The sequence below is a fragment of the Anser cygnoides genome, chromosome 3, assembly GCF_040182565.1.
Source record: "Anser cygnoides isolate HZ-2024a breed goose chromosome 3, Taihu_goose_T2T_genome, whole genome shotgun sequence".
NCBI lineage: Eukaryota > Metazoa > Chordata > Aves > Anseriformes > Anatidae > Anser > Anser cygnoides.
In genome coordinates this window covers 60,832,207-60,845,195 of record NC_089875.1, presented here as the reverse complement: position 1 = coordinate 60,845,195, position 12,989 = coordinate 60,832,207, and the positions used below count along the sequence as shown (strand labels likewise).

The window sequence follows — 12,989 nt, the reverse complement described above, 5'->3', positions numbered from 1 at the left end:
TTTCACAGCAGTTCTGAAGTTCAGGTAGAGAATGTAGAAAATGCATATTTTAGAAGCAGAAAGAAAGGTAAGGTCAGGCTGTTACAGACTGTGAAAGGAACAAGAGAATGTCATAAAGTTTAAAAATCACTAAATTCAAGAAAAAACATCTAGGAGACATGATTTAAGAAACAAAGTATTTGTTGTGATTAAACACCCAGCCTCCCAGCTGAAAACAGGACAATAGTTAAGTCATGAGCTCCAATTTTAGTCAAAAGGTAACTTATGAAATTAAAACAAAAGTATAGTATTTGAACAGTTACTTCTAATAATTGTGCAAATAAGACTTGGCAGTAACAGGGAATCCAGATGTCATTCCACTCTGTAAGAGGGTAGGAAAATAGAAGGTGCACAGTACATACAAGGGACACAATCCATAGTTCAATTGAAAAGATTTTTTTGTTTGTTTTTACACATTTGGATCATTAGACAAAAGATTAAGTGAAGGCAGCTATCGTAAGCAGTGGATCACAACAAATTTGTAAATAAGAGACTCCAAGTCCTCTAACAGGAAAAAAGTAAGCTCTTCAATTTATTTTATCTAAAATAAATTAAGAAGTTTTATAATATGGTCAGCTCTTCAGATACAAGAGACTCCACAACACAAAATGTCACCACCACACACACATCTATGATACAAATGAAATTTTATTTTATAAACTCTGTGAATGAAACAGACTTTATACAGAGAAGCCAGAGAGACAATACAATTAATGTTTATTTACACATGGAATTTAGACTATGTGCTAGCAGATCTCTCTACAAGGTCTTTTTTGTCTCAAAAGAAAAACTCCTCCATATTATAGGCATTTAACAGACAGCGTGTAGCATACTTACAGCAAGACAAAGTTTCACAAACATGAAAGTTTCTCTACTGACTCAAGACAAATTAGAACACTGCTTGCACGTGAAATAAGGAGTTACAGTAGTAGACTGCAAAGAAAACTGAGGAAACTTTATCACAGTATTAGCTACCATTAGTTATATACAGTCAGCTAAACACAATACACTCCAGAAGTTTACACTTCTTCAGTATTTACAGTGAAGTACAGAGACAGTGCTCACCTAAGCTGCCACACAAATAATTACTTTTCTTTCACAAACATTTCTTTCCTGCATTTCTCAGTTTCCCAGGTTTCAGACAGTGCTCCATAGTAACAAAACCCCCCTTTTTTTTTTTGGTTGTGTGCTTCTCACAAAGCATCACATTCACAAGTTTGGCTGCTGGGAAACTAAAGAGAAGGAAGAGGCAGTTTCACAAGCCCTACAACCCAAACGTTAACAGCATAGGACAGATACATTCTAGAACACATTACAGCAGTTTCACAGAGTGGGCCTGCCACTTACACACACTACGAAGTTTCCTCAGAAGTCTCCATCAGTTAAATTTGAGCTCTCACTTTCCACGTTGATACTTGTTTAACTTCATCAGTTCTTATGAGGCTAGAATTTGCATTTGACTTCAGGCTGCAACATCCTACCTGGCCAGGAGGGATGGAATTAGATAAAATTATAACCAAGACAACTGAATGAGAAGCTGTTTAAAGGTACTTTGGGAGAATTTATGCATTTCACTTAACCTAGGATGAATAAGATAATAAGCCCGTGAAATTGCCTTACATGCATTTATTCTTCAGAACACTCAAGGATAAACAATTAAAATAAGCATGATCACACAATCAAGCCCCTATTTCAACCAGAAAAGCCCATCTTCCTTCATCTGCTCCTGAACATGCTGGCCTTAATCCCTGTTTCAGACTTTATAAAATTTAGCTGTTAGATTCTGGAACAAAAGATGATTCATAAACAAGCTCTTCCAGGATCTAACTTCAATCTTCGTATCTAGAATCAGGTATGTTAGCTATACAATGCAATGGTCTGTAGCATCCAAAATGTAAGCCTAGCTGTTTTGTTTGTTTGCTATTTACAAGTTTCCAATTTTTCCTTAAAAAAAGTCACAGGGAAATTTATATAGGCTGTACAAGAGAGGATGACTCATTACAGTGTATAAAATAAATGATACATTTTCCTTGCAAAAAATCTCTGTGCCGGCTAAAGTTTTTCAAGGAATTGTTATAGCGGGAAAAAGAGACACACATCTTAGTTTTCTTTAAATTTTCAGTCATGCAACTAGCCATGAGTATAGCTGCAACCTTCAAAGAATGTCTGGATTTCCATCACATGTTTTCCAATACTATTTTCCTCCATTAGGCTAAAAAAAACAACAACAAAAAAAACAGTGCCAAATAAGATTCTGTATCTCGCTCATTTCACAGATGAAAAAATATAATTGCTAAGCAGAGAGAGATGGTTTAAATTACTTCCACCTATTTCTATCTGTCTCATCTAAGCAGCTCTGAGGTTTACAGATGTCTCTAGTGAATAACCACCAGTACTGCTGGACTGCAGAAGTTAAAGTAGCTTGCGGACTGCTCTACAGAAACCAGCATCTTGTTCATAGCAAAGAACTGTATTTTTCAGGGGCTCTGCAACAATGTTCAGAATCTTTGTTCAGAATAAAGATGCAGACCATGTGGAAATGATACTTACACAAGAGGGAAGACACTAAACCTAATGCTTTGTTTTCTGAACACACAGCATATGCTAGGCTGACCTCTGTTACCTTCCTGGCATCTTTGTAAAATTAGTTGGCAAATTAATAGTCGGTATTACTAACTGCACATACAGTTTCTACACGCAAATGCCTGCTGGTTACTATCAAACAAACGTCCACAGTTCAACCAACAATGAGCTGAGTTTTTAAAGTCAGTCTGGCTTTTTTCCTCTTGGTGCATCTAGAAAAGCATTTACCAGCCTAAATCCATTCATAATAATAAATAGTTGGGATTCTCTGCCTTGATTATACTTGAAAAAAAACAACTAAGCTGATGGCTTCAAGTCATTGTAGAAAAGTTGTAGACTCAAAAACCTTGCTACTATCCATGAAAATTGCAGTCATTTCAAGAATATAAAAACGCATTCTTATATAAAAACATACCAGTGGGATCTCTGGACTAGAAAACGGGGAGCTATCAAAAGATCTATTTTCTTTGTCCAGTGAATCATCACTATCTTCAAACTTATGTGCAAATTTCTGTTTCAGTGCATGAGTTAGTATAGCAACTGGATCCCAATCTGAACTTAGCCTCTTTTTGGGTTTAGAAAGAGGAGTGCCTCCAGGTGACCTACAAAGAAAGAAAATTTATTATCTCCCGCCCTTAATCTTGTGCTTAGTGATCTAAAATCCCATGAGACAACTTTTTTATACATCTTCATCCTATAAATCCTTGATCGCACAAATAATGCTGCTTATGTTGTTTTATAGCAATTAACCAGACAGGGCTAACAACAGTACCCCTAACAACTTGTCAGCCAGACTGTTAGTTCAAAAATACAACTTCATGCTGTTCCTTAAAGAAAAGTGGCAATAAATCAACAAATAGTCCTAAAGTAATGCAAAAGGAAAAAAAAGTACAGTTTGCATAGCAGATTTCATTCATAAGCTATATTAAGACATATTAGTTGGAGATTCCTACTAACATATTTCATAACCTTTTACAACATAATTTGACTTAAATTTCATTAATTCTCAGTTCAGAACAGTATGCCTTCCTGTGGTCTTAGAAGAAAGAAAAAGAGTTACAAAATTTCTCAGAGTAATTATTTTTAAAAAAAACATACCACTTCGTTTAAGTCAAATATGCATCCAGGGGACCAGAAAGTCCCATCCATTTACAGAACACGTTTAACTTGAGTTTCATCATCAAAAAAAAATTATCAAATTTAGCACAAAGGCTTCAAAGAGTTTTTCTCTCCGAGCAAGCAACTGAACATACAAATACAAAATGTTTATAGACAAGAATTAGAAAAAGTACTTCGTACTTCGCAGCCTATCAGTACTTCCAGGGGTCTTAAAAAGGATGAAGAAGGACTCTTTCCTCAACTGAATAATGACAGGACAAGGGGGGAATGTTTTTAAACTAACAGAGGGGAAATTTAGATTAGAGGGTAGAAGGAAATTCTTCACTCAGAGGGTGGTGAGGCACTGGCACAGGTTGCCCAGAGAGGCTGTAGATGCCCCATCCCTGCAGGTGTTCAAGACCAGGTTAGACTCAAGACTGAGCAACCTGATCTAGTGGGTGGCGTCCCTGCCCGTGGCAGGGGGTTGGAACTACATGATCTTTGAGGTCCCTTCCAACCCAGGCCATTCTATGATTCTATTTTAATTTATAAAAAAGTGTTCTCAACAAAATCAAAAGACTGCAAAACCCACAAAATCAAAACAGCACCTAGCACCCCAAAGCCTAACAAAGTCAGAAATTAGCGACTAGTCCAAGAAAATAATCATAAAAAACATCCTAAGTACTGAGATATTTGAAACAAATCTAGATATACGCACACTTGTGCTAGCAGAAAGTGTGATTTCCAGACCAACGAGTTGCTGCTAACGCACAATGACAGCGGTAAGCTCAAGTCTGGCAGTGAAGTTCTACCTTCAGTATTCAGGTAGATGTCTAAATCCCATAGCGTTTCATATGCACACCTATCATTTCCTACTCAGCTTGCCCCTGCTCAACACGATGGCGGTTAAAACTGTTGTCACAAACATTTTGCTCTCTTCTTTCACCATACATGGAAGGAAACATCAAGAAATAGTTTTACCTTAGTGCAGTTTATATTTACACAGTGAATAAAGCAAATACATCATCAAAAGCATGAAGGCATGCTCCAGAATTGTATATAGATAATTTGTCCAAGCCTTGTGCTAAGTATTTTCAGGGATAAAACTCACACTTAAGGAAGTGCTGAAATAAGAGTGCAATCATTTTTGGTGACATTCTCCCCACGTTAAGAGCTCTTATTATTCAGCAGAGATTCAATTTTTCTTGCGTACTTTTCCAGCTCCAGAAGTTCAGAAAAGACATCTGACAACTTCTACCACATCTAGCACAGCAGACCAACACTGACACGAAGAGGTATTACAGTCTTCACTAAAGCATTTTTGTAAGGTCAACTGTTCTTAAAATCAAGATGGCATACCATGAAAAATATCTCAATCCAATTGCACTATTTAAATTCATGGAAGACTTTCAGTAAGATACAGCACATATTTGCTTTAACACTTTGAAGGTAGTACCAGAATATTTTGGATATGTTAAGACACTTTTTCAGTGTCCTTTCATGGTGAATGAGAAAAGTGTATTTGTTCAGATCAGTTTCCTGTGATTGTGTAGGTAACTTAAGTGATTTTCAGATAGACCCACTCTCAACAAAAAAAGGGACACATGCACACACACAGACGCAAACAACCTGAGATTTGTATACTAGTGCAGGAGACCAGTTTTAAATGCTGAGATATTCAGCATTTTTCAAACGCCTCTAAAAGCCATGTCACATTCCAAGCCGTGAACTTAAACATTGCCAACTTCAGTCTATCAGCAGCAGCTGCATGTTAAATGATTTGTTTCTTCTTGGTGTTCTCTGCTTATACTCAAATGCTGTAACGGTTACACAGCCTTAGATAGCTCAGACACAAGTTGAATTCCAACCTACCTCTCAGTAGCACGCAACTGAACTTTGTTTAGGTCTTTCAAAACATCCATCATACTAGGAATGTTCTTTGTCCTCTGGTGATCAGCAGCACTATCAGCTGTAGTCGAAGCACTGTTTCTTGCAGCACGCCGTTGTTTTATGAGTTCAATTGCTGAATTACTAGCACCAACAGCAGATGGTGCACCAGAAGGGAGCGGAGGCGGCGAAGGAATTACAAAGTGATTGTGAGAGACGGACAATGGCGTAGAAGTCATGGCTGGCACTGGGTAAGATCCATCTGGAAGGCTGAATGTTTTAAAGGCTTCTGGATGCAGTCAAAAGAAAAACAGGGATTTTATTTTCAATAGTCTGTAGTACCTTAGCAATTAACAATACCAAGCAACGTCTTGTATGACTGTTTTAAGTCAAGATAAGATGGCCCTCTAAAAGCACTTTCTTACATACCTCACAGATTATACCACAGAAGAAAATAATTACATTTAAAACCAAAACCGATTTTGATTTCAAAGCCACAGACTCAGAACACATGAAATAATGGATTTGAGGTGGTCTGGGCTGCTCTGATGCATCTTCGATCTATGCACTAGATAAATCAGAAACCTGCAACAGAAAGCAGCCTGCAACTACACATAGTTCATTCTCAATGGTCTGAAGGTTAGAATAACTCAGATAAAGCAACAGCAAAGAAAACCACAAAGCACATAAAACAGACTACAAAACTGCATACAGAGTGCAATGGAGAAGAGACAAAAAGTGACAGCAGAACAACAAAGTTGAAGCACAGAGGCCCCTGAACCTTCTCATATCAGTTCAAATGTTTCAACAGCCACAGTGGGGTTAGTATGCAAGACAATTGTGACCTCAAAACTTAAGGGAAAAAAAAAAAAAAATCACAAGATTGAAGTTCATATTGTAGACCAACTACCTTAGATACTCCAGTGGTGGTTAGACATCTATTTGCTGCATTTAAATTTAAAGCATTTAAAATTAAGCATTTCAATTTAAATTGCAACTTAAATCCTGAGCTTGAATTCCTTATATTTTTATCCAGTATTTTGATAACTTGTCAGAAATGTTACACAAGTCTAAGGTTATACTTTTTTTTTTTTAAAAAAAACAAAACCAGTAATTGGTGGTTTATTAGTGTTGTTACTAAGTTCCTCCACAAATATGGAAAAGAATATAAAGATCACTTAGGATCAACTGCATTCAGAATCAGCAAGCTGGCCATAAAAAGAAGAGTGAAAGCAAAGGGGGGAAACAAAGGGCACAAACAGTAAAAAATTTACATTCAGTAAATTTTGTTGGCATAACTTCAGTTGAAGAAGTTAGAAATGTTTTATATCAATATCAGAGACATGGTTAGATTTGAACAAGACCTCTGAGGCAGAAAAGGAAAATTGGTTTGCTTCAAACCAGAAAGGCTTACGTGATGGAATGTTTCCCAGTGTATGTGCTGCAACAATCGTGGCAATCTGAGCACGAAGAAAAGTCAGCTCATCTTCAAGCGCGGAAATTTTCTGAAGTGCTGCTCGATCAACAAGACTGTCTTTTTGTATACTGTTTTTTGGAACACTTGGTATGGAATCTATAGATGGATGCAAGTCACGATAAGCTGTACTTTTTTCTTTTCTCCATAATTCAGTCCTAGAAAGAAATAAAAGACGAAGTTTAAAAGGTTCAGCCAGCAAAAAAAATCTCAATATTTCTTCGGTGTCTGTCCAAGCAAGTTATCATCATTCAGCAAGACATAAAATTTCCAAGCTATTTAAGAAAACGCTTAGCTATTCATAATGTTAAGAAAATGTTTTAAGTCTTCCTCAGTTCAAGTAGGATAAACCCTGAACGGTCATAATCAAAATAGATAACTTACTCAGGGATAAATTAGACATTCCAAGGTCACGGTACGGGATTGAGCTGTTACAGTTCAATTTGACTAGGGTGCCTCTCCCTCCTCTCTACATGAAACGGTAAGTATAAAAGGCAGGGAAGAGTCAGATAATAACGATCTCTTAACTAGACTTCACACATTCTAGTCATTTATCAAACTCCGCAAGTGACAAAGAAGTTGTAATCTTTCAGAAAACACATTGGAGAATAATCACGAATTTTAATACTGACAGAGTAAGAACCTTATTTTCTATAAGCTACATATTGAACACAGATAGCATTAAAGAATAATGCTTACCAGTCTCAGGTTTCAATTTTAAAGTTTGTTTCAAATCTGTGCCTGCAGAAATACCTTTAATACAGAATGAGCGTAAACTCAAACTATCAGAATGAGACCATGAAAAGAATAAATTAAATTCACTTTATTTATTTCAAATCCACTAACCTTTGACTGAAACAAAACCAGACCTTTTTTTTGCTACGCTCATCATAATCCTTTTACTTCAAACCACATCTGCAAGTTTTCTGATTTGAAAAAAAAAAATAAAAAAATCTCACTGGCTCAGAAGGAAGAGATACAGATTACAACACTTGTCCTTGAAAAACATCCCACTGAGTCAGAAGAGGAGGAGGAAAAAAGAATGGAAACAACAGAAAAATGAAGTTCCATGGATCTGTGAGTTAGACTTGCTGTAAGCAGCACCAAGCAGGATAAAACAGGCCAGAGTTCCTTTTAACAATACACTTACACTTTTAAGATTTTGCAGCTGCTACAAAAACTTTGATAATTTGATAGTAACAGCTGAGGAATCCTAAAATGAAACACAACTATATCACAACTTCCCTAACAAATTCAGATGACACACTTTTTATTGATGTCTTGTAATTTCATTACCAGCAAGCAGTACACAAAGATCATGGACAAACACATGCCAGTATCAAGTACAATTACATTATCCAACATAGACGTGAAAACAAAAGTATCCAAATTTTAACCTTGCTTTTAGCTCTCCAACTCATCCTCTGACTTTGAACTTATCCTGTAGAAGAACAGTAAAACTAATTTCTATTTTTTCCCTAGAGGAATGGAAAAGGGCAGAGGAGAAGACTTCTATACCTGGTATACTACATACGTGCAATGTTAAACACAAGTTAAAATACCAGTAACGCATCTGACACGCTATTGGGAAGAGGAAAGACAATACTCAGCATCAGAAATCTTTCAGATGAGAATATTCTGCACTATAAGAACTTCCAGGTGAGCAGGAACTCCCTAAAAACAAAGTTTGCAGGGCTGGTTTAACTAGAACCCTGAAAGGGCTGAGGGAGGGGAAGAGAAAAGAACAGATGACACAAGTTACTGCTATTACCCCTTTCTGTGCATGTACTTTTACGTACCTGAATCTAGCAAATGCTTGCCCCTCATCACGTGCCACCCATAGGACATCAGCAAGTGATGGTGCTACAGGAGTTGGAGCTGTATTTTGCTCATCATAATCCAATGGACACGGGTCTTGAACAAGCTGACAACAAGTAAACAAATATACACGTATAGAGAAATTGGATTTAGTACACATTAAAAATCTCGCCTTAGCAAAAAAAAGTTTTAAAGTGCTGTGAGCAAGCTGAAAACAGCGAGCAAAAGGTAAGCAAAACATTAGCTATATTTGTTTAAAAAAAAAAAAATCACACAGGAAAGCTGTCACTACATTAAGGAACTAGGAAATTTAAATAGTTTAAGGATACATATAGCAGTAAATCGCTTACTTGAAAATAAGGTCTTGGGTAGGGCTCTAGGGAAAGAATTGTCCCAAGTCTCCGGACAACACTTCGTGTAGACCCGTATTCCTTTTTTTGCCAAACAGATATGATCTAGAAATCAGAATAGCTTTTAATCCAAGGAACGAAACAGAAGCCCTCGGTTTTTACAAGAAAGGTTATTAGGTAACTTAATGCTGTACGCAATTAAGCATAACGCAGTTCGGTTAACGTATCTTTCTAATGTTCTTCTCGAGCTGAGAGCCAGAGTAAGGGTAATGCCCGTTTTAGCGGCCCGCTTCCAAAACGCCCCCCGGCCACAGCCCGTACCCCGCATGCTTTAGCGGCACGAGGGCCAAGGACGAACGGAGCCCGACGCACCTTGAGCCGGCAGCTCCTCAGGGCGGCGCGCAGCTGCTCGAGGTGCCCGCGGGAGGCGGCGGCCGAGGGCAGGCAGCGCTGCAGGGCACGGCCCACGCCGACCGCGCGGCTCCCCAGGAGCGAGGCCTGCGGACAGAGCACGGGACGCCCACCGCAGCCGTTAGCACCGCGGCTAACGGCTGCCCGGAGCCGTCAGGCGCGCGCCCCCCCACCCCCCGGCGCCCCTCACCTGGCCGGGCGGCCAGCCCAGGTGCGCCAGCAGCCGCCGCAGGAGGTGCAGCAGCAGCGACATGGCCGCACACCTGCCGGCACGCTCCTGGCACCCGCTCTAGGGGGTGGCAGGGCCAATCAGCAGCCGGGGGCGGGGCGGGAAGCACCGAGCGCCAACAGGGAGAAGGCGGCGCGCAGAGCAGAGCCAATCGGTGGGCGGGGGCGGGCCGTGCGCGCGGGGGGTGTCGGGATGGAGGCGCGTTTGAATGCCGCCGCGCAGGGAGCCGCCATGTCGGGCGCCGCCCGGCAGGCTCCGGGAGGAGCGGACTTCGGGGGGCCCTCAGATTTCGGGTGCATGCGGCCGGCGGGTGGGGTCCCGCAACGCGCGGGGGGGGGGGAAAGCGGCTTAGCCTAAACTCGGGGCACTGAGGGTAAGATAAGGGCTGGATGGAGCACCCCGGATAAGGGGAGAACAGATAGGGGGTGAAGCTCCAGCACAGGAACACCTCCGTTACCCTGAAGCATCAGATAAACTACACCCCAGCTGAAAGCAGTAGACAAATGAAGAAGCAGAAGTCTGTATTTGTTTTCCCGTCAGATTGGTTAACTGATGGGTCAAGGTTAAAGAACTAAGCCGTGTTTTAGGTTCGTATGTCGTTAGTCTTCTGATGTGTTCATTCAAAGAACCAAAAAGCAAGATAATGTAAGAGCTTCAATACACAAAGTATCCTCAAAATACGAACTACATGAAAGCATCACACCAAAAGAGGAAATAGGACTGTATGAAAAGCACATGTAACATGCAAAGCAGATTTGATTTCTTTTAATCTCACTTGCCAAGATTTCTGCTGTTTTCCTGAAGATCTACTTTTAGAGTACTGAGACTTCTACTCAGAAGAAATGTGAATTTTTGTCCTCCAGCTATATGTTATCCAAAAGAGTTCATAATGCTGAATGAAGACCTAATTGTACTGTTCCCAGTAATGCCAAAGTTGTCAAAAAGTTAAGATAAACTTGATAATTATAGGACATCATTTTTATTCATGTTCTAATAACAGTTCCTAAACAGAATCCTATCCTGCAACACTTTGTTGAAATGTACTGTTACCGCTTTCTCATGTAGCAGTTACCATCCATAACTTGTAACGTGGATTGATCCTCTAAGATGGAACACAAAGAAGGAAATAGGGCTGGTAACAAAAGTTGCAACAACAACACAAAGCCTTTAGAGGCTTATGGGGTTTTAAGTTTGAGAAAAGGATGGACTTCTTTAATTTGTATTTACAAAAAATGTGTACTACAATACTTAAGAAAATATACTTACCTAATTGCTCCAACACCTCTTTATCAAAGAAGGAAAAGCGTCAACATGAAAAGATACAAGGAATCAAAAGCACTTTACCTCAAAGTTGGTTAAAGGCAGGCACCTCAAACAAACTAAAATGCCTTGGTTGTGCAGTTAACTGCATCATCACCAGTAACAAACCGCTTTGGAAGTGGAGGTTCCAGCTGGGAACTTGAACTTGCTAACTAGAAGCATTTCTATGCAACTCCGAAGAGTACAGATGCGACCTGCAGGATCTCTTTACAAAAGGACTTAAAGGAAGTACTGTTATAAGAAATGAGAAGTGACATGGGGCTTAAGACTTGATGCTGCAGCCTTTACTTCTGGAGGGAAATCAAAACTATAATGACAACTCTTCTGCATGCTCAGTAAATGCCAGCACAGCAAAGTTAAAGCAGGAAAACTTTAATCAAATGTAGGTCTAGACCAGCAGCCTAGCTATGGCATTCCCCACCCCCCGCCACTGAAACAAATGTCTGATTTTCTCTGAACTGCAGGGGTAACCTTGGACTTGACAGCCACACATTAAGAGGTAAAGCAGATTCAGAAACTGTCTCAGTGCTGGAGAGAAAGTCAGAATTAATCACTTCACTCAAAATGAATTTAAACATTTCATACAACTAGAAAGCTTGATAGACTGACATTGTTGCCAGATTGTTTTGCTCCCTTTCTTGCTTCATCTGATTCAGCATACACAAAATACATGAGCTTTGTTTAAAAAAAAGAATAAGTTTTACATTTCAAACATCTATTAAAAGATGTACTGCACATGTAAAAGCAAATCCTGCAGAAAGGGAGCCTGCCTAAAATATAAGGCAGGAATTACCCTTCAGTAACCACCACTGAAGGGCAAATATTAATCCTATTTCCCTTTCTACACAGATGCTGGCAAACCACTGCAATCTGAAATCCAATTTCTTCTAATACAGTTAGGAGAGTTAGCACTATTCTTCTGCCTTCTAGCATTTACTATGGATAGGTTAGACGGTTAACTACTAACAGTAAAGCTAGTAGGAGAGCACAGATAACTATTATCTTTACCAAAGTGTTGTGTTTGTTTTTGTTTTTTTTTAAAAAGAAAAAAAAGACTGACATTTTAAGGGACAAAATAAGAACAATAAGGATATTAAGGTTTACTTTCTCCATAGCAGTCTGAGAAAGAAAACAAGTAGTCTTATTTGATCAGAATGTCATTGCTCTGGTAATTCAAATATGCTACCATTATCCTTAATATTCTGTAAGTTAAAGTGTATTTACCAGTGAAGTACGTTTATGTGGTTTTGTGTTTTCTATGTTTTTATATTATTATTTATTTTTTAATACTGTAGACTAACTTCTGCACTTTGGCTATAACATTAGGAGGAGCACAACTGTTCAGAAACGGTGTCAAAGAGGTTAAGACTCACTTCTCACAGCTTCAGCTAACCACATCACGTTATAACTTCAGACTGTCTTACACAGTATACAAAGTGGAATACTAAAGGAATGTACTTCCAGGGCACTGCAATGGGATACACACCTCATCGAAGTGTTTAGTATATTCCAAACATCTTTACTGAATCAGGTTTTAAAATAACTTGCTTTTTCAGAGGGGTTTGTGGTGGGTGTTTTTTTTGTTTGTTTCCTCCAAGAGTCCAGTTGAGTCAGTAATGTGATAGAAGACTTAGACTTACTCTTGCAAGATGACTTACCTGAAGAGGGAAGTCCATATAAAGAAATTAAAGAGGCAGTTTAACAAATTGGAACAAAAATGGATACAAAACCTGCACTGATACTGCCATCAGTTCCTCAACTAAAGTGTTCTGTTGATGAT

General features: G+C 39.1%; 1 protein-coding gene across 3 annotated transcripts; it reads right to left on the bottom strand.

Moving 5' to 3' along the window:
* Positions 1–669: 669 nt before the first annotated feature.
* MTFR2 (mitochondrial fission regulator 2) lies at positions 670–9,998 on the bottom strand. 3 transcript variants are annotated; one of them, XM_066994249.1, is made up of 8 exons: positions 9,851–9,998; positions 9,622–9,747; positions 9,250–9,354; positions 8,881–9,005; positions 7,022–7,239; positions 5,593–5,896; positions 3,038–3,224; positions 670–1,516 (listed from the first exon to the last, which is right to left on the bottom strand). In XM_066994249.1, the coding sequence occupies exons 1-8, from the start codon at positions 9,911–9,913 to the stop codon at positions 1,502–1,504; spliced, it is 1,143 nt and encodes a 380-aa protein (XP_066850350.1). In that variant the 5' UTR covers positions 9,914–9,998; the 3' UTR covers positions 670–1,501. The 3 variants fall into 3 exon arrangements, with proteins under 3 accessions (XP_066850350.1, XP_066850349.1, XP_066850351.1); XM_066994248.1 differs by having other exon boundaries at positions 670–1,520; positions 9,851–9,997; XM_066994250.1 differs by lacking the exon at positions 9,622–9,747 and having other exon boundaries at positions 670–1,520; positions 9,851–9,928.
* Positions 9,999–12,989: the final 2,991 nt, after the last annotated feature.

What these genes read in the sequence shown, in the direction of transcription:
- MTFR2 (XM_066994248.1), bottom strand. Translation starts at nt 9,913, where the DNA reads ATGTCGCTGCTGCTGCACCTCCTGCGGCGGCTGCTGGCGCACCTGGGC. An exon ending in ACCCAAGACCTTATTTTCAA is followed by an intron (nt 9,006 to 9,249) that starts GTAAGCGATTTA and finishes ACTTGTTGTCAG; the next exon opens with CTTGTTCAAGACCCGTGTCC. An exon ending in CAAGCATTTGCTAGATTCAG is followed by an intron (nt 7,240 to 8,880) that starts GTACGTAAAAGT and finishes ATTTCTTTCTAG; the next exon opens with GACTGAATTATGGAGAAAAG.